This window comes from Barbatula barbatula (assembly GCF_947034865.1).
Source record: "Barbatula barbatula genome assembly, chromosome: 21".
In the NCBI taxonomy this organism is placed as follows: Eukaryota; Metazoa; Chordata; class Actinopteri; order Cypriniformes; family Nemacheilidae; genus Barbatula; species Barbatula barbatula.
The window spans coordinates 5,002,608-5,022,938 of NC_136784.1; the positions used below are offsets into that span (position 1 = coordinate 5,002,608).

At 37.1% G+C, this 20,331-nt stretch overlaps 1 protein-coding gene and 1 pseudogene across 2 annotated transcripts in view; both read right to left on the reverse strand.

The window, feature by feature from the left end:
• Positions 1-9,701, reverse strand: part of LOC306910472 (fibrocystin-L-like) — a 30,136-nt pseudogene extending 20,435 nt beyond the window's left edge. The window contains exons 1-27 of the transcript in view: positions 9,555-9,701; positions 9,318-9,395; positions 9,042-9,186; positions 8,452-8,563; positions 8,305-8,362; positions 8,123-8,216; positions 7,938-7,991; positions 7,785-7,858; positions 7,658-7,700; positions 7,497-7,567; positions 7,295-7,405; positions 6,485-6,574; positions 5,439-5,704; positions 5,265-5,356; positions 4,922-5,084; positions 4,647-4,782; positions 4,107-4,250; positions 3,745-3,899; positions 3,546-3,653; positions 3,084-3,208; positions 2,783-2,943; positions 2,469-2,635; positions 1,724-1,859; positions 1,001-1,155; positions 738-860; positions 315-420; positions 123-230 (exon numbers count right to left, since the gene is read on the reverse strand). The product of the transcript in view is annotated as a fibrocystin-L-like (transcript). The remainder of the gene's footprint in view (positions 1-122; positions 231-314; positions 421-737; positions 861-1,000; positions 1,156-1,723; positions 1,860-2,468; positions 2,636-2,782; positions 2,944-3,083; positions 3,209-3,545; positions 3,654-3,744; positions 3,900-4,106; positions 4,251-4,646; positions 4,783-4,921; positions 5,085-5,264; positions 5,357-5,438; positions 5,705-6,484; positions 6,575-7,294; positions 7,406-7,496; positions 7,568-7,657; positions 7,701-7,784; positions 7,859-7,937; positions 7,992-8,122; positions 8,217-8,304; positions 8,363-8,451; positions 8,564-9,041; positions 9,187-9,317; positions 9,396-9,554) is intronic.
• Positions 9,702-12,026: 2,325 nt separating this feature from the next.
• LOC306910473 (fibrocystin-L-like) overlaps positions 12,027-20,331 on the reverse strand; it is a gene marked incomplete at both ends in the record, with an annotated part of 35,391 nt that continues 27,086 nt past the window's right edge. Inside the window, 13 exons of the mRNA XM_079485050.1 lie at positions 12,027-12,142; positions 13,355-13,406; positions 13,534-13,694; positions 16,376-16,529; positions 17,165-17,311; positions 17,461-17,615; positions 17,749-18,093; positions 18,232-18,367; positions 18,604-18,761; positions 18,891-19,055; positions 19,147-19,379; positions 19,502-19,667; positions 19,753-19,869. Coding sequence (XP_079341176.1) covers positions 12,027-12,142; positions 13,355-13,406; positions 13,534-13,694; positions 16,376-16,529; positions 17,165-17,311; positions 17,461-17,615; positions 17,749-18,093; positions 18,232-18,367; positions 18,604-18,761; positions 18,891-19,055; positions 19,147-19,379; positions 19,502-19,667; positions 19,753-19,869 — 2,105 coding nt within the window. The remainder of the gene's footprint in view (positions 12,143-13,354; positions 13,407-13,533; positions 13,695-16,375; positions 16,530-17,164; positions 17,312-17,460; positions 17,616-17,748; positions 18,094-18,231; positions 18,368-18,603; positions 18,762-18,890; positions 19,056-19,146; positions 19,380-19,501; positions 19,668-19,752; positions 19,870-20,331) is intronic.

A 20,331-nucleotide genomic window follows, 5' to 3' on the forward strand; every position in this document is an offset into this window, starting at 1 on the left:
CTGTTAAAGTCCATGACCATGAACTCTGTATAAACTCTGTTGACATATACTACACTTGGACATGGAATAAGAGATAAGAAATTAAATTTCATAGGTTAAAGGCTTGTTGGGTTTTTACTCACTGGTGACCTCTAGGACAGAGCATTTCACATCACCAGTTTTTACTGTGACATTGCCAACGTCAAATCCAAATCCGGTTATGTTAAGAACAGTTGCCAAACCACTGGAACCTGAAGTAAAAGGCATACCAGTGCTATAAAGCAGTGAAGCACAACCAAACAAAGCACGTACATGCAACTTTATTTTTTTTGCACCTTCTGTAGGAGAAATTCCGGTCACTGTTGGGGTCTTAGACTCACTCCAGGTGAAACTACAATCACCTGAACACCGTGATGGGATGCCGTTGATGAAAATCTCAACCTGACAGATAACACGCACATAAATATACACATACCTGTTAAAGTCAAACACCAACATTGGATGTCTCAGAGTAATGCAGATTCTCAAAAAGTTTTAATTTTAAAATATAAGACAATTTATTCTTACAACCAACAAGGATTAAATACAGTATTTGAGTCATGTGTGAAACCACACAACTTTCTTTCTTCTTGGTAGGAACACAAGCTATTTTTAGTATAAGATTCGGTCTGCTTTTTACCATCATTTGCAGTAAGTGAGGCTGTCAGGCTAGATTTGTACATTATTGTTGTAAAACTTGTAGTGTGTGAGAAGATCACCTGTGGTTTATCTGATGGGATGCGCAAAAAGTCTCCCATAATTCTTTGTTTGAAGAGGCCTCCTTGCTCGATCTTTTCTGATGTCACTGAAGGGTTCACGCCGACCACAGCAGAGGAATTAATCTGGTTGACAAATCATAAATAATACATTTAAGTAGACACAAGAAGGGATTTTTAAAAGATCTCATTTGTTCTGTTTTTATAGGTAATTGAGAAATTTATTTGATGTCATTCTGACACGCTACTGGTTTATTGCTTCTTGCCTTTAACAGTGGCTGACCACCCGGCATGGTGAGCCACCGGATGTCCCACGTGTAGCCTCTACAATCTCCATATCTCTGCACTTCCAGCTGGCCGAGCTCTGGAATCCCCTGTAGTGCGTACTGCAGGTCTACAGCACTGATGTTTACTGGCAGACCTGAGGTACAAATACCACACCAAATACATGAAAAACCCGTTAAACCACTGCAGGTTGTGGTTCGTGTGAAGAGGAAAATCTACTATAGTTCACTGTTGTTTTATTTCAGAAACAAAACATGAGCAAAGGTCTCTTATGCAATTATATTCCCATGAGATAACTAATGGAATGGTGCAGACATGACGTATTTCTGTATGCCAACCCGGAAGCTGCCTACACCAATGTTTTTTCATTTGGAAGATCACAAAAAATAAGATCTGTGATTAACAAAGGATTATGATGTTTACACGTTTTGTCAAGATAATCTTTTACGAATGAACACAACATTTGTTACTTTTGAAGCCCGAATACAATCGCAAGATTAAAAATCTAACATGAGGCTATGAAAAGACTACACCACGATCGCTCGATATCAACTTCACCACCACCGGCCTCTGAAAACGCTTACAAACTTGATTAAAATGTCTTTCCTGGTAAGCAACTATTCTGTGAATGAATACAGTTGTAAAATGTTAACTTGCTTCTGGGGTTTTCATAAAAAATACGTCATCTCTCTATAAACCCATACCTTCAACACGGCGGCCAAAGCTTGCAACATCAAAGGTTCCAGTAAGAGGGGGACTGGCTTTGTAAACATGGCTAATAGTGACTGTGGCATTGTCCTGGCTATGAATCACTAGGTCCTCTGTGCTGTTTTCTAGCTTCTGTAGGACACAATTTTAATGTTAAGAGAATAGAATGCTGAATTTGGCACTTAAAGTCTATATGTTGAAATGCACATATACAGTAGCAGCTATAGCATGCTCAAACACACATAACGCATGTTTCTGGATCAACATGTTATCTAAACTTGTGTACAAACCACTTAACCCTTTCCTTAATTTAAAACCAACAGACAGTAAACACTAAACCAAACCTTAAAATCTGTTGTTTTAAGAGTTAAGAGTTTAACAGTTGTTAACTGTTTTGGTCTTTGGAGCTTTCTATAGGTTATTGATTTGTATGAAAGCCAAAGGAGACATTTTAAAGAATCTACTGTAGTGGAATGGTCAATTAAGTCATTTTTCAAAGAAAATCCTTGACATTCGACCAAACTGCAAGAAAATGAGTTATAGTAAAATCTGTAAACTCTGGAGCAGATGTCAAGATGTTCAGTTAATAATGATGTAAAACCCCCGGTCTCTTTACCACCAACAAATACATTGTATCAGACTATAGTTCTATGGGTCCATTTTGTTTATTTATTTATTGTAACTTCATGGAAAAGTGTGAGCGATATGCAAATTTTATGTGCAACTAGTCCATTAACTCACCTCTAGAAAGCCGATTTCAAGCAATGGGATGCCAAAGCCACAGTTGTATGGCGTTGCAATGATCTCATAACTGACTTCTGAAGCGCTTGCTTGTTTTTGCACATAAATGTTGGAAAAGAAAGGACCAGAGCTGCCAAGAGCGGGTGGTCGTCTACCCTGCATTATAACTGTGGAGAAACACATGAAGAAAGAAGATTCAAAGTTAAAGAAATTACAACAGATCATATAAAAGCAGATTTTTTATTCAACATACATGTCATTTTACAGTAATTTATTACACCACCACTTTAAATAAATCCAGCTTTTCTTAATACCATTAGGGTCCCAAGCACCCCGTCCAATGTGAACGGTATCTACGTAGTAAACAGAGCTGGCGCTCTGTCCATACAGACTCAGCTGATGGAGTCTGAAATTGGAGCCTGTGAAGTTTTTCATTTGAATAAGGTCCAGGAGATCCACGCACATGTATTTCCACCTGAGAAATGACCACAGTGATGTTACTCTAAGCTTGAAATGAAAATGACTATGATTATGGTTTTAATGTTTATATAGCAAGTGATCTACAAATCAGATAATGTATAGATGACTTTAGAGAGTTTAGAGAAAGAAACATACTCATCTGTTGAGTCGAACTGCACAGGGATTTGTGTATACGCATCCATGGAAAAAGTTGGGCTGGTGTCATAACGTATTGACAGTCCAAGTTGATTCATCAGATGGCCTTTGTAGGCCATGCAGAACTACAATAAAAATACACATTTCACACATTTAATTGGAGAATTAATTAATTTGTATCTTTGTATAGGAATATTGTTTTAAGCAATGGTTGGAGGAGATACTGTGATGCTTACGGTATTATATGTCTGCAGTGGTATTGGGTTGTATTCCTCAAAATAAAATATGTAATTTGGATTTCTTAGAGACCAACGGCCGCAGAAAGCTTCAGAATCAGTGACCAGGGACCCTGAATACTGTTTGGGCGAAGAGAGTTATTAAATGTTTATTTTTGGAACAATAGGTGTCTATGCAAAATATAAACTTATATGGTTTTAATTATCAATTACAAGCAGTACTTACTGCTCTACCGTCTTCATAATCTCTGAAGAATTTCACGTTGGAGTTCTCAGTGGTTGGAATCTGTGCCGGACATTTAGCTGAGATCATCACATTTAATGCAGCTAGTACCTTAAATCACAAAACAACAGTGTTAAAAATCATACAGAGCATAAAATGTTTTTGCCTAACATTTGAACACAAACACAAAACAAACAGAAACCTCATATTCAGATGCATTATAAGGCAGAGGAGGTGATGGGACGCCGCCCCACAGCAGTGTGAAATTCTCCAGACTGGCCTTCCCTTTGACTACTTCAGTAACTGTGATGTTTACATCTGACCCCATGGTCAAATATCGAAGATCCTCAAAGTCACCTGAGATCAAGACAGTTACAAGCTTATAGAAGTCTATTGTTTCTGTTTTTCTTCAAATTTGTTGTTGGTAATCACAACCCAAAGGGGAGAAAAGCTTAAAATTACTGGTACTTGTAATGGTAACTGTGGTGGAGATGTTAACACAAAAAAACAATTAAGACATTTTCTTTATAAGATCACTCTTTTTATAGTGATCATTTAGTTCACCTCTGTTTGAGTTGAATGTCACATTGTAAAGTGCTTCTGTGCTCAGTTCCTCCTTTGTGACTGTAACTGTGTCTGGTTTTATCGTCCACAAATCATTTAAAGCGTTCTGCAACTCCAGCGCTGATGCACTGACTGGAATCAGTCCTGTCATTTGCAAAACAATTGCCGTTCACTAAACAACAACAAATTAACAAGTAAAGACGTAATAAGATGGTCAATAGACTGGTTCTCAAAATTGGGGCCTCGAAATAGGTTAAGGGGCCACAGTTTTTGTGTCATTTTATGAAATATAGAAATGTATAATTTTTTGTGCAATCAAACATCAGAATAATAAGTCCCAATGTTCCCACAATGTATAATTGATTATGTCTTTGGTTTAATTAAAATTCTAAGTTTAAGATCATAAGTCTTTATTTGGGGGCACAAAGCAATGCGACCCACACAAGGGGAGGGGGGGCTTACAACTTTGAGAACCACATCAACAACACAACATTCACTATTTCGTACAATATCAGTAGAGAGTGAGGTACAGTAATGCACCTGTTGTATGAGCTCCATATCCAAGAAAGTAATATGTGTTTTCACACATGCTCAGAAGAAAGCAGTCACTGCTGATTCTCAAAGTCTGCACCTCCTGGACGGCGCTTACTGGTGTCCATCCCTTGAAACTAACCACCTATAACAGCAGATTATTCAAGAAATAATAATTCCTATCTGAGTCGTGAGTGAGGAATTTCGAAACACCATTGACTTCCTTCTAGAATGTTGAAAAAAAATTTGTTCTTTCCCTATATTTCTCTTGTATGCTTACTTACTTGTTTCTCAGGTAACTCATTATAGCTTTCACGTATCCTCTGTCTCTCATCAACAGCTTCTGTTGTCTGCCGGGGTGTGAACGGACTGATCTCTTTGAAAAAGCCCACATCAACTGAAGCTTGATTATACGAATATCCCTGAACAACAACCTCAATGTAGTACCTGCAGCACATTGAAAGCAGCAGAACGTTATTTTATAATTAAGGAGATCATTACGGTATATATCATATTTTAGAAAACTATAACAGCCGCGAAGATACTCTGTGAACGCGTATTTTTGCATTTAATTGAATTCCGACAGATTGTCTGTGGTGAACAGAATTCTTATAAACGTTCACTTACGGTTTTCCCTTCTCTAAGAGCATGACTTCTGACTTTTGAGAGGTATAGTCGAAGAAACTGTATGTATAATAAGGTTGATATGCAATCTTGACCTGGACAAAGGTAAGAAATTATAACGTATGTAGTGCATTTGCTTACACAAACAGTACTATAAACTACTACTATTACACATACTTTGTCCTGTGGAAGACCAGTCTTGCTGAAATATAGTTGGCAATAATAGAATCCCTTGATTCGGAAATAATAGTTGTCTGTCTCCATCGGAACAAAGAATCCACTCAGTCGAGCCACAAAGTGGATCGTTGCAGCGGGCCACACATAGGACAGAGAATCCACCCACTGTACAGAATAAACCGGTCTGCTGGAATTATAGATGAGAACGTCTTCTAGATTGCTTGGATAACTGTTATTCCACATCTCCATTTTTAAACCTCTGCTGCCTGCAAACACAACAGTTTAACCATAATTTAATACAACCTATGTTTTTTCAATATTTATTTCGATTATGTGCCTGTGGCTCAAGATGATGAGAAACATAACATTTACATTTAGTCATTTAACAGTGCACAAAGCTATATAAAAAGAACATGTAGACAATACTTACAGAAAACATTTTTTTAAAGAAAGAAACTGTAAAAGCATAGCAAGATAAGTCTGTGTTATTGTGTCAGGTGTTGACAAAAGAGATGTGTCTTTAGCCGATTCTTAAAGATGGCAAAAGATTCCGCTGTTCTTATAGAAACAAGCAGATCATTGCACCATCGTGTAACCGTTCCATAAAAGGATGGCACCACAAGAAGTCTTGGTTCTCTCGCAGAGCCCAAGGATCTGGAGGGTACATACATCTGAACTAGTAAGTGTAGGTATGGTAGCCCAGAACAAGTGATCGTCTTTTAAGCCAAAAGCAGAGCTTTGAATTGTATGCGAGCGGCGGTCTGTAGCCAATGTAACCTGATGAGGAGCGGTGTAACGTGTGCTCTCTTCGACTCATTCAAAAACACTCTTGCCGCTGAATTCTGGATCATTTGCAGAGGTTTGGTTGTACAAGCTGGAAGGCAAATCAGGAGAGCATTACAACAGTCCAGTCTGGACAGGGCTAAAGCTTGTACCAGGACTTGTGTAGCATAGGCTCTAGTTCTTCAGGTTAACATAGTTAGCTTATGTTAACAAATGGAACCAAATTGTAATTGTGGATATCAGATTTTAAGTTGATTTCTTACCTGGAAACATTGTTGTGTTAGTCCTTTCATAGCCAGGAATCACACAGACTATGTTCTTGCCCGATATTTTCTGTATCTGACACTTCTGACCTGCAGGCAATACAAATATGAACTAATAACAATGTGAATAAGTTACATCTGTTGTTTTTCATTAAAGCCAAGACTTTAATGAGTCTGTTCGGGATGCGACAAAATTGGAAAGCAGATAAACTGTAAACTTATTATGAAAAACTATTTATTTTACAGTATTGAAAATTCTGCAGAATACTCTCTAGGGTCAACGTGTTGCAGAGGGTACTGAGCAGACTGTGGGTGGAGCCCTTCTGTGATTTTGTGTACATATCTTGGCGTTAAACATTTCAGGAATCCACGAATGCACAGAAAGCGTATCACAAATAAATGGCATTTACATTTGTAGTTGTTAATTCCATTTTTGTGCAAATTCTAACATATAGTTGTGGTTCACTTTCTGTGAGTTTGTGAACAAATACAACTTTTGTAAAACTTTGTGAATCAATAGTCTCTTTGCAACAAATATGACCCCATAAAATCAGACATTTTCAGAGAGGAATTTCACGTGGTCAGACTAATAATTTGATCGTCTACATTTCTACATTGGCTTGGTAAACTAAATTTGCCATAGTCTGGCAAATTGTTAAATGCTCTCTAAAAGTATCTGATAAATTAATAAATGTATCAGAAGTGATATGTAGTATGTAGTGCCAAATCATGAATATTCTTTTCTTATAAGCTATACAATCTTATTCGGTTTTATTTTACATTTGGACTCTTACAGAACATCAGGTTTACCTCCTACTAAAACCACAGCTGGCCGGTCGGTCTCATCAAAGTAGCGTCCATTAATAGTGAGTAAAGTGCCTCCCAGCATGCTGCCCTCAGAAGGAGAAACTCCTGTCACCTCTGAACGAGAGACACATATTTAATAAACAACATGCCAAGAATTCAGAAATAGCACAGTTTGTCTTCATTAAGAAGAATAAATGTTCCACACCTGCGTATGTCTGGAACATGGCGAGCTTGTTCAATGCTGAGACACGGAAAAGCCCAAGGTCTGGAAGACTCCTAGGAAAGAAAAAGTGTTTTCTTGAGACTTTCACTAACATTGGAGAGAAGCAGTAAATTTGGTGTAAAGTAGCATCAAACTTCTCTGACCTCCCAAGTTGACCATCTAGAATGTAACTGAGGTTATGATGACCTAAAGACAATGATAACAGTATATTCAACACAAAAATATTAAGTACATCTTTTAAATATTATATTTTTTGTATAAATTCCTCACCAACATAATTTCCTGTCATTTTGCAACTCATGTATCCCCATTCGCTACCCCCACCGTCCAATTTCAGGCCGTATCTAAGAAACGAAAGGCAGTTCTTGCAGTTTATATGATTTATTATCACTTTCATTGCTAGATTTTTTTAAGTATGCTTACTTTTCATCTGAATTGGGTTTGAGTAGTACACAAGGCATGGCACCCATGTATGCCCTGTTTAAAGAAGACCGATGTAAAACAGTAATCGGATAAACTTAACATCATGAGACTGTAATGATCAAACACCTTTTAACAGATATTTTATAACAAATATAATTGTTAATGTCTATTAGATATTTACAGACCTCACAAATCTTGTATTCCAACCATTGGAACTTCTGCTTGTACTGCTGCCGTACACATCAGTGTAAATTCTTCCTCGCATTGTCACCACAGTTCCTACATAAAATTTCATCAAACCCTTTACTTTGAACTACAGAGGTAAAGTAAACCGTAACAAATATACAAACTAAAACAAAAATCCCACCTGGAGGTCCTGAGAGTGGGCTTATACTTTGTATGGTTGGTGTATAATAGGATCTGGACTGTAAAAGCACAGCATGTATTTTTAAGAACGTGGTAAAAGTTTAGAGAATGTGCTGTAAACATTTTACCAAAAGTCTTTCTCACTTACATAGAACATACAATACCCGTTAGACCACCAGTAATACCAATCGCACTGACGTGAAGGAAGTGTCACACCATCCACACTGACTCGTATCTCATAGTCATCTTCAGGCAAGGGTCTGAAAAAATACACAAAGCAATAATCTGTTTAAGAAATGTATTTCTGAATTATTTATTTCTGAATTGTAAACCTGATTTTAAATTTTTTAAACATTTCTGGAATATTTTCCTTTAGCTAAAATTACTCTGCCTGTTGCATAAGATGCTCATACACACATGAACAGTCCTCACGTTGTGTGTAACCGAAAGAGGAATGCTGCTAACCCTTTATTCTAACATGGTAAAGTCTGAGATTTGAAATTGTCTTGGGTTTGAAAGAACTGAAAAATGGTGTATGCCATTTCTTAGAATTTTAATAAATATGTGAAATAACAAAGCATAATACTTCTGCAAAGTATTGCAGCTGAATGAAAACAATTTTATATACTTTTAGACAAAAGACTTGCTAAATGAACATTGCATGCAGTGTGGGATGCTTCTCTGTTACTATATGTAGTGACTTTAAAAACTTAATTTACATATAAAATTGAGTAATACCTTGTATAGCACAAGATTTGTCTGGAGTGACTGGAGACTCTATCCACATCACATGGAATAGATCTCGTCTGAGACACCAGTGTCACACTGTTGCCAACATTTGGGTCGTCTGCATTTAAACTGAACTGATTGGCTCGAGCAAAGCCTGAAGAAAAACAAGCAGTTGGGATTGTCCATACTTGACACAACCATGATATAAAACAATTCAGCATTTTTAGAGGGTTTTACCGAACCTTTAAAAAGGCTTTCATATATTAAATAAACATCTTTTAATACCTTCACCCTCTATGGTCATTCTTGTTCCACCATTGACACTGCCAACATAAGGGGTTATGCTGCGGATGCGCTGCCCTTCTGTATGATAGAAAGCAAGTTAAAGCTTGAATATAACGTCTGGCTCGTTTGTTAAATGAAATCAATGTGGCACTCAAATGGTCAGAAACAATGTTAAATATGGAATAATTTTGAAAGTTGCATTCGATATGAGTAAAGAAAACTCAAGAATATGCTTACCTGCGGAGCTCCACAGTATTATACAAACAGCAAGCAGCAGATGCGGCTGCCGGCGCACGCGCCCCATCTTCTCTGATAGACTCAGATGTGCGTCAAAGGAATGTCACCTACACTTCTGCACCAATAATAATTGTGTTCACAAGTGTCCTAGTCACAAATATTTAAATTTAGATAATAAGGTGTTTTATAGTAATATATTAATTGAATTCTGATATTAATGAAAGATAGTATAGAGTATAAAATGTTTTTAAAATAAAATTAGCTTAATACAAAAGAAAAACGTATGCAAATGAGTCAGCAAGATCATTGAAATTAAATAGAGTTCTTTAAAGTTTCATTAATCATCCTTAAGACCAACATACCTGTTCAAATCTCTTTGGAAACTCACTCACTAACCATCGAGATGTCCCTCTCTTTATATATGCCCTCAGAGAGAGAACTTTATCTGTTTGGCGTGTGTCTGTGTCAATCATGAGCATTTTTGCCATTCTACAGACATGCACTGTATTCTTTCAGGGGCGTCATGCACCCACTTTTGTAAGAGTGTGCACAACACACAGAAACATTTCCTTTATGTACAAACACATACATTTAAAGCAATATTATAGAGAATATCTCTATTCAAAAACATCGCACAAATGATTGCGAGAATGAAATTCCATCACTATCTGATTGATGTATGAATCTTCTTCCCAGTAAAACAAAATCAGTACATTTTTAAGGTAAATGCATCAGTCTGGTATATTTTGAGAAAAATATCTTACAATTTTGAGCTGTAGTAGTAAAAGAGTCATTGTTTGCATACATATGGACATAATATCATGATTCTCGTGTGGTGAGACAAGGACAGAGGACCCAGGTGCAGACAGCGGGTAAGGGGTTTTAACAGATAATTTAATAAATAATAAAACAAAGACCCACGTGGGGGTAACATAACAAAACATGGATACATAACAGGACTAAGACGTACTACACTTAAACAAGACTAAAATAAACTTTAAACATTAACTACAACACTACACATGACTGGACTGGACTGGACTGGACTGGACTGGACTGGACTGGACTGACAAGAACTCACCACACAACCACAATGACCCAGCATAAGACAGAAGACACAAGGGCATTAAATAAGGGCGCAAATCAAGAGGGGAACATGTGTAGGGCATTAATCAATAACGAGGTAATGAGAGTATGGGAACAAAGACGAGACCAGAGAGTGTTTGGAGGTCCAAAAGCGCCAAAAATACCTCTCTCCACACAAAACATAAGATTCTGTCATGATCCTGCCACTAAACCAAGAGAAACATGACATGATGCGGCAGAATCATGACACATAAAGCACCAAAGTAAAAGCAAATAGAAATGAAGCAAAGTGGTTAGTGTGGTCGTAAAAAAGGTAAACTACCTTTAATACACATTCATTATCCATTACTTAATTCATTCCATCATGAGAAAAATTATATAATGCCATATAATACATGGCAATTATTTATATATAATTTTAACTAATATTCCACCAGATCAATATTAAATGATTTAATATATTATTGATAGTTAATTTAGAGGAAAACATATTTTCTTTGAGAGTATTGTAAGTCTTTTCAACCTGTAATTGAACTGTAACATAAAAGTTATTAACTTTAAATGATGCTACCCGTATGCCAACTGGCAAGAGGTGTGTTCGACCGTGCAAGAGCCATTTGAAAGCATATGGAGCAGTCTGTTCTCACAGTTTGTACATACTTGTTTGGGTAAGATCCTGAACATGATCAAAGATCCTAAGATTCCTTTCTATTCTTTAGTAAAATTTGCTTTCAGTTTTGTGAATAGGTCTTAAGTGAAAACTATTAACTTAAAAGATTTTGTGATAAGATAAAATGTTTTGTAAATGTTAAATATGGGCCCTGGATTGCACTTTACGTCATAACACATCATCAGAACATGCCTAAAAATTGTAATGAATTACAGTTTTTCACAAATGCTAAAACATTTCTTTAGCTAATCCACTATTTTACATCCAGGACCCGGTTCATCTTAAAGCTGAACTAGCTCCATAATTTACATGCCAGAGAAGCTCCTAAAAATAATGGATGTGTCAGTCATCATTTTAGGGCTCTTACATCTTTGCTCTTAGAGTATTTCACACAGTGTTTTAGCATTAAAATTAGCTCCTTGATCTATGAAAAGTAGTCAAGAGGACTACTCAAAATATATTTTGAAGAAAGTTGATGAGCAAACAGCAGCGTTATCCGTTGACTTGCGTTGGTTTTGTGTCATTAAAGAAGTGAATGGATACCGCTGTTGTTTGGTTTCTAGAATTTTCATTTGCTTGTGAACCATCCCTTTTTAGTATTTTTTTATTCCTTTGCTATTTTTATTCTTTTATTCCACAAGACAGAAAACACCAGGGCATTTCATTAAGAACCAAATAAGCAGAGAACAGGTGAGGGGCATGAAACCATATCAAGATCAGGGGTTACTTGATGCATGTGTCACAAAGGCCTGTGCCTCCCAGCTCCAAACCACTGTGTCCCCAACTGAGACTATAAGTGCAGACGGGCTCCAGGCGTAACCCTGACCATACACTGAACACACAAGATAATTGTATGCATACAAACACAGTCATGTTGCACATTCTTAATACATGTTTTTGAGCAGATTTAAAAGTAAGAAGACTATTAAGGACATTGGAATGTCCTGAGTTTTCTTGGCAGCAGTTGTACCTTCATGATCTCTTCTTAACATTTTCGATGTATTCAGTTGATATGTGTGTCTGATATAGAGATAAAACAAGAGATTACCAGGTTTGTCACGTTATGTATTTTGTCTTGAGGTGGAGTTACACATGTCAGTTGATGATCTAAAGCATCTGTTACTTGAAATTTGTGGTGACTTTTATGGACTTTTCTAAACATAAAAGTTATTGATGTAGATTACAGATACATTTGTAATTCTGAACCAACACCAGCTTGTCTTCATGTGACTTAAACCTGTGTAATATTTGTAATGCTCTCTTCTTTCTCTCCTGTCTCAAAAAGCCACTACAGCGAGTATTTAACGGTACATGTAAAAGTAGGTTTGTTTTTGCACACATTGTTTTTGGTTCTTACCTGTTCTAATGTTTTGTCCATGCTGTCTGCATCATAAAATATTCAAAGAATTGTCTACCCAAAACATTCCCCTCATGTTTTCTGAAAACATCTTCCTTGTAGGAACACAGTGTATTTATAGTAGAAGTTTCGGTCTGCTTTTAATCATCATTTGCAGTAAGTGAGGCTGTCAAGCAAGATTTGTTTAGAAAGTTTAATCTTTTCCTCATACAAAGCTGCAGTATAATAAGATCTCACTGGATAGTCTTGGTACCCCTTGTTTTTAGAAACAGAAAAGCCCAGACATGCTAAACTTTTGACTTTCACATAGTCATAAGGTAAGTTGAGTAAATGCCTGGATAAAATGCCAAAAAAAATATTTTTGGGTGTCACAAAAAATTATTTAAAAGTCAGAGGCCACATCATCAGAGGACCAACATTTTCTCGAACAAACAAGTTTTGTTGTAAAATTTGTTGTGTGTGAGAAAAGCATTTCATAATATAACAGTTGGACTTCCTAGAGACAAACGGCCACAAAAAGCTCTGATTCTGACCAGGGACCCTGAAGACTGGTTGACGGAGAGAGAAAGGTAATGTTTGGTCAAAGTAATAGATGTTTTTAAAGGATTTTTGGAACAATAGGTGTCTATGCAAAATATAAACTAATTTGGTTTGAATTATCAACACAAGCAGTACTTACTGCTCTACCGTCTTCATGATCTCTGAAGAATTTCACGTTGGAGTTCTCAGTGGTTGGAATCTGTGATAGACATTTTGCTGAGATCATCATATTTAATGCTTCCATTACCTTTAATCACAAAAGTGTCAAAAATATGTTAAAAAAAGCATAAAATGTTTTTACATTTGAACACAAACACAAAACAAACAGAAACCTCAGTCTCAGATGCATCATAAGTCAGAGGAGGTGATGGGACGCCGCCCCACAGCAGTGTGAAATTCTCCAGACTGGCCTTCCCTTTGACTACTTCAGTAACTGTGATGTTTACATCTGACCCCATGGTCAAATATTGAAGATCCCCAAAGTCACCTGAGATCAATGCAGTTATAAGCTTATACAAGTCTATTGTTTAATATTTTTACTTCACATTAATGTTGGCAACCCAGTGCCAGTCACTGACACAATAAATGTATCAAAATGCTGATGCGTGTAACTAGAAGATAAATGGAAGAAAAGACGGCTGCAGGTAATGTTAAAAAATGGATTTCATTGTCACTGTAGTTATTCCACATCTCCATTTTTAAACCTCAGACATGGTCCCTTCTACATATTTTAATGATTAAATCTCTGATTTAGCCCCTTTCCCTTTCAGCCAGTCACTGTGGCCATAGTTAATGGGTTTGCTGACATCATCCATATTCTCTTAGCCTAAGATTACTTACTATTGTTTAGCAAATTTGCTCTAAGTTTTGTGAATAGGTTTTAAGAGGAAACTCTTAACATAAAATATTTTGTGATAAGATTAAATTTTTTTGTAAATACGGGCCCTTCCTTGATTGCACTTTGTCATAACACATCATAACAACATGCTTTTGAGATATTGAGCTTCAAAGATTTTGCATTTCATACTGCAAAAATGATGGGAACAACTACCTCGCGTACATGAAAAAGACAAAGCCACTAAATGTAAATGTGCAATATCAACATTTTTTTAATTTGTAAATGGGGACTTTTGGAAGAGGTCAGAAAGAACCTTCTGATTCTGAGATATCACTTTCCGTTTAAAATGATAAGGTTCTGTCTGCAAAACATTCATGAAAGCAATACATTTTCTATCAAAACAAGAAACTTGTTTGAAAACATGAAATTAGTGTTGTAATAATGTGTTGACATATAAAATATTTATATTTTAGGACGCATTACCTTTTTGTTCAAGTTAAGCATAAGTTAAATATTTTTTCTATAGTGCAGATGTTAATTTAAGATAGGTATATGATGATGATAATGTTTATTGTTATTATTAAGACTTGACATTATTGACTATTTGGTCTTTGGCTTAATATTGTAAAACGTAAGGCATTAATCGCAACAAAACCTAAAACAAATGAGATAAAATACTGTAGTTTGAGCTTCTCTCCTTGACAAGAGTAAAAAATAATACAGTCAACCTTGAGGTTTCTTTTAAAAATTGCTTTGCACTGTTTCTTCAGATATTCCCCCGTCACGGAGGAGGCTGGTCACATGACAAAGACAGCTGATCCTGATTGGCTTACAGCTAGAACCGTTTTGTTGTCTTTAAAAAAGCCCAAAATGTACACATTTAACAAAAACAAACATGGCATAATGCAAATAAGTTGTCACAGGATAAGAATATGTGAATAACAAATGTCAGATAGAACCTTAAAATCTAAGGTGACGAAATGCTAAAACATTTCTTGAACGCTAATATACTCTTTTACATCCAGGGCCTCCAGTGTTGGGTTTAACTAGTTACTAAGTCATTAGTTACTATAATTTAATTACTTTCCCCTCTTATTTTTTTCAGTCATTTTATCACAGTTACTTCGGATGTAATTGAACTAAATACTGTGTAATGTAGACAATAGTGGAATTGACATTAAAATTCAAGTCTAACTTTAAAATGCATGCATTAATGTATCTTTCTCACATTTGTAATGCTTTAATTAAAAAAAGTACTTTATGCAGTTTTATATGATTCATTTGTTTATATATTATTCACGTTCACCTTGTTCCTGTTTGCTAGTCGTGTTTTGGACTTATTTGATTTTCTAACTTTTTTTGATTTTCTAAGTTTTGGTTCGCTTTCTTGTTTTGTTATTTATGTTTTCGTCATCGGGGGTTTTGATTTTGTGTTATAAAGGTTTTTCTGTTAAGCCCTTCACTGCTGTCTGCGTCTGGGTTCTGTCCGCAAACCGTGACAGGCACTCTAGGCGTAGGTTGACTGACAACGTCCATAACAAGCAGTTCAACCGCACCCTTTCCTTTAGCTTACAGGGATAGTTCACCCCCCCAAAAAAGATTCTGTCATCAGTTACTCACCCTCCAGTACTTAAGCTTTATCAGGATTATTGATTTGTGGTTTTGTCATAACTCTCCTGCATAGGTGTGTTGGACTTCTAGTACGCCATCTAGTGACAGTTCCTCATACCAGGACCCGATTAATTTATCAAAACATAACAGACAGTACAAGGATGCTAAATCTCGATTTTTATTGGTGACAAGTGAATGTGTAAATAATTCATAGTAAAGCAATTTGATTATCTATTCAAAAAGTCAAGTTGTAAAATATAAACATGACTTCAAAGGTATAGCTTTAGAAAACATGGTATTATAATGAGAAAAATAATTATGATTTTTTAACAGAAGGAACATTGTAGTTAGAGTTGTCACTAGGTTTGTCTGAACAGGAGGAGTCCATTTAACAGCATGAGCAGACACACAGATGGTGATGTGATGGATGGACTAGAGTTACAGAAAAAGATGCAGTGTGTGGGGACAGTAGTTGTATCTGGATGTTTTGAAGGAGTTGTAACTGCTCTGACAGTAAAGGATCTAGACTGAGCATTCAATTTATTCAGAGTAAATGCTAATCTGAAGTTTCCACCTGTAGAAAGGATAAAGAAAGCGAGGAAAATGAAATTACTTATCAGAGGATCCAAAATTAACTGGTTACTCTTTTTAGGAATTGGCAAATAATACATTGTTTTATGTGTGTCTTCCAACGAGATTATAGAAATGAGATGACTCACCACTGGTTAAGATGGTGAGGTCGGTGTAATTTGCCCAGCAGCCACTGAACAAGATGGTGGTGTTTCCAGTAAGTCCCTGTACTGGAAATCCATTAGCATCTTTGAGCACAGCTGAGATTGTTAGACTCGTCACACCCACAGACACACAGGTACCCTAAGAACACACACACAAAAATAATTTATTAAAGCTACAGTTTGTAAAAGCCGCCGCTATAGGGCGCACAATCAAAACAACAACAATAGCGAAGCTTGATGAGGCTGTGAAGGAGCGTGAATGATGGGATCTGTTGTATTCAACTCCACTGCTGATCATCAATCATACCGGATAGAGGAATCATGTCAGCGGATGAGGTGAAGTAATAAAGTTTTATAAGTGTTGCGTATAATTGTGGTCCATAAATAAGTGACTGCTCATAACAAGCTAGTGGCTTGCTTGATGCTAGACACTACTTCCGTATTTGTCCACAACATGTGCGGTTTCTGCGTCAGTAAAGTTGGTAACAAAGTGTAATGCGGATATGACGCCATTGACAGGTGACTGCACAGCCCTGTGTCACTGTTTAGAATGGCTATTTTCTCACGATTTACAAGTAGTTGTAAACATTTGAGATATTGAAAATACTCAGCTGTAAAAAAATATAACACTTAGGCTACCTAGTGTTTTTTTATATTTTCCTGCTAAATTGTTACAAACTATGCCTTTGAAACACAATTTCAAGCTTCTTCATTACAATTATACATTTATAACATTAAACAGATGGTATTTTTCAAAGCTAAGATGAGTTTTGCCTCTGAGTCCACAGCCATGATGCTGGGCTGCACACTAAGGGGTCCAGGATACAACGCAGCCACCGGCGGGACCACCATTACAAGAGAAGACACTGTCCTGACCGACTCCATCTGCTGGTCTGCACGAGTCACTTCCTGAGTGGCCACCTGAGAGAAAAATGAGATGTAAAGTCATTCAATTCAATACATTGTAATAGTCACTTTTTATTTAGTCCCTTCCCAATACTGCCTGGCTTTTCATCTTTTTTAATATGAAATGCAACTTTAGTGATAACATGAGCTGACTGAAATCTTACTTGATTCCAGGATGGGTCACTGGAAGACACAGGAGGAGGGATCATCTGCAGCGACGACACGTTGAAGCCGATGGACTGACTCAGATTCCCTGATACTGCAGCACGACCCAAATCATCAGCGATGTTCTTCAGAATCAAAAACTGCTGGTCGTTCTCTGCAACTGTTCAAAATGGTATTTTAGATGTTGTGAAGTTATCTTACAAATCAATTAATGCTTTATTTACATCTTCTGGCCCTACCAGTGGGGCCGGTGGTGTTATTGCTGCTGTCGGTGCTGTTAATGTTATTTGTGCTGTTGGTGCTAAACGTCTGGATGGGTGGCAGACTGATCTCAATCTCCACCGTCAGTCCAGTTGAGCGCCGTCTTCGTGCCCCGCCGCCCTCACGGACGATCTTGGTGATTCGAATCATATTCTGCGGTACTTTGAGGAATGCAGCCAGATTTCTGATCAGACTAGGACCGAAGAACTGCGCCTCAGTCATGGCCGGGAGGTTGAAGGACACGACAAGAAGCGGTGAAGTGCGGATCTGGAGCGGCTCTGAGCCACGGAGAAGTATGTATAACATTTTGTAGTCCGGGTCAAAGAAGTTTGAGCCATGAACATCAGAGTTAAAACTTGGAAGATATTGACCTAAAGAGAACAGAGGAATAAAAAAGAATTACAATGAGAAACCCTCACATTGCAGTTTTTTCTGGTTTACTGTACATTTTAGCAACTGTTCAGCCTGTAGGGGGAGCTATATCATTCTGCATGACTACTGTACTCTACCTGGATATGTGGGCTCGAGTGGTGTGTATTCAGTGTTTCCTGGATTCCACTGAGCGTTAGTTGGGGCAACAAGTTTGTTGTTTACATAGATGTCTAACCGCTGAGGGCTTGAGTAAAATATACCCACTCTAACAGCCTGTAGAGAACAGAAGTTGTTGTATAAATCCTATAAAGTCCTTCTGTCTTAAATGTATGATTGGGCTACAAAGATGTTATCTTTAGTTGAAGAAACATTTAGTACAACAAACACAGCACCATGAACATTTCTTTATGCAAAAAGATGTTTTGAACTTTTCATGAACATTGAAAATAACGTTTTTTTTATCAAATTATTATATAGGAAGTTGACCTGTAGATGCTTAACAGACTTACCTCTGTAGGATTAGCGTTGAGCATCATTAGTCTCAACTTCTGTGGTGTTGTGCTGGTGAAAAATATATCAAAGGATTTATTGGTGGCCACAATGGCATGAAAGAGAGAGACTCTTTTCCTACAGGCGTAGCCTGCACACCAGCCGTGATCTTGTGGACCTGTAATGACAATAAGATGTCCACAGTAAGTTTAAAAAAATACCATAACAATGACTTAATGACTAATATCAAGAGAAACTGATTTAATGTAAATTTAAATAAAGAGGAAAAGAGTTTTGTTGGTTATACCATTCAGCAGATCCACATATGAGTCTCCCAGGATGGCCACAGGTGAAAGACGTCTTGTCTCTGTATCTGCGTCTAGACTTTCAATGACCAGCATCTGATAATTCAGTCCAAAGCACTTGTAGCTCTGCCAGGTGCTCATGTAAGAACAAGAGTCTCTGATCACACCTGTACACATAAAACATCATACTTACATGTGCAAGAAAGAAAAAACACAGTTTCATAATATATGAATGTTTTTTGTGGAACTTGGATGTACCTTTATTAGGAGCTATTTGATTGACAGGTATGCGGCTGCCGTTGAGAGCAGTGAGCATGACTTTAGGGATGCGGTAATCGCCCAGTCCATGTCGCTGATCCCCGTTCCACTCGTACTCTGAATAGGGCACCACTGCTCCTACTGCACCCAGAAAACTTCCATCCAGATCCTTCAACATGGTCTTCTTCTTAGCATCACAGTCCATGTCCACACAGTCTGATGGGTTCACTTTACTACGGTAACAGCAAATGTATCACTTTTACATCATAATATACTTGTTGCACTTATTTAGGGTCACAATTGCACATTAAGCTTGTATTGGACATTGTGTTAAGAAAATGACAAATCTGTTTACCTCAGATCAGGCTTATGAATGAATGCTAGAGATTCTTCTGTGCTGTCTATCTTTGTGATCCTCTCAACACTGACTGGATGTTGTAGATCCTCATTTCCTGGGTTGCTCATGAACATGTAGTTTCTTTCAGTGGAACACACATTCTTGAAGCCTACAAATGTTGTATCTGGGGACAGAAATACATTTTTAGCAGCTTGTAGCTCATTTCAGATTAATTCAAATTGAACATATTTTGGGAGAATGTGTCTTACCGGAGACTGTCAGTAAACCAGCTATGGCGTTGTAGCTTACATGTCCATTGTGAGGTCTCTGTGGTGCTTGGTTGTGTTCAGATTCAAATGTTGGCCAGCAAATACCAGACCTGCCACCTGTTGCACACAGAAAATGCAAGATTTATATTAAATCAATATAATTAAGTACATTCAACAATTAAATAAGTTCAGAAAATGCACTTCTATACCGCATATACCTTTTTACCTTAAAATGTACAGCAAATCGCATTGGATAAAATAATCTGTAGGTAAATGTAATATTGCACTTTTTAATTATGCTAATAAACTACTTTAACTGTAACACTCACCAACTGGAATGCTCCACAAGAGGGCACTCCCCATTTCCCCTGGACTGCCACTCTACACTACATTACCCATAACCCTTTGCTAGAATAATTCCCATGATTGCATTCACCTGTCTCATTTACATTGGTCTATTATCTATTATCTGTTTATTTAAGCCCAGTGTCCCAGTAATTTCCATATTTTCTTCCTTTGTTTCATTGTTGGATGGATCATGGTATTTGAATGATCTTGGATTTGCCCAGTTATTAAGAC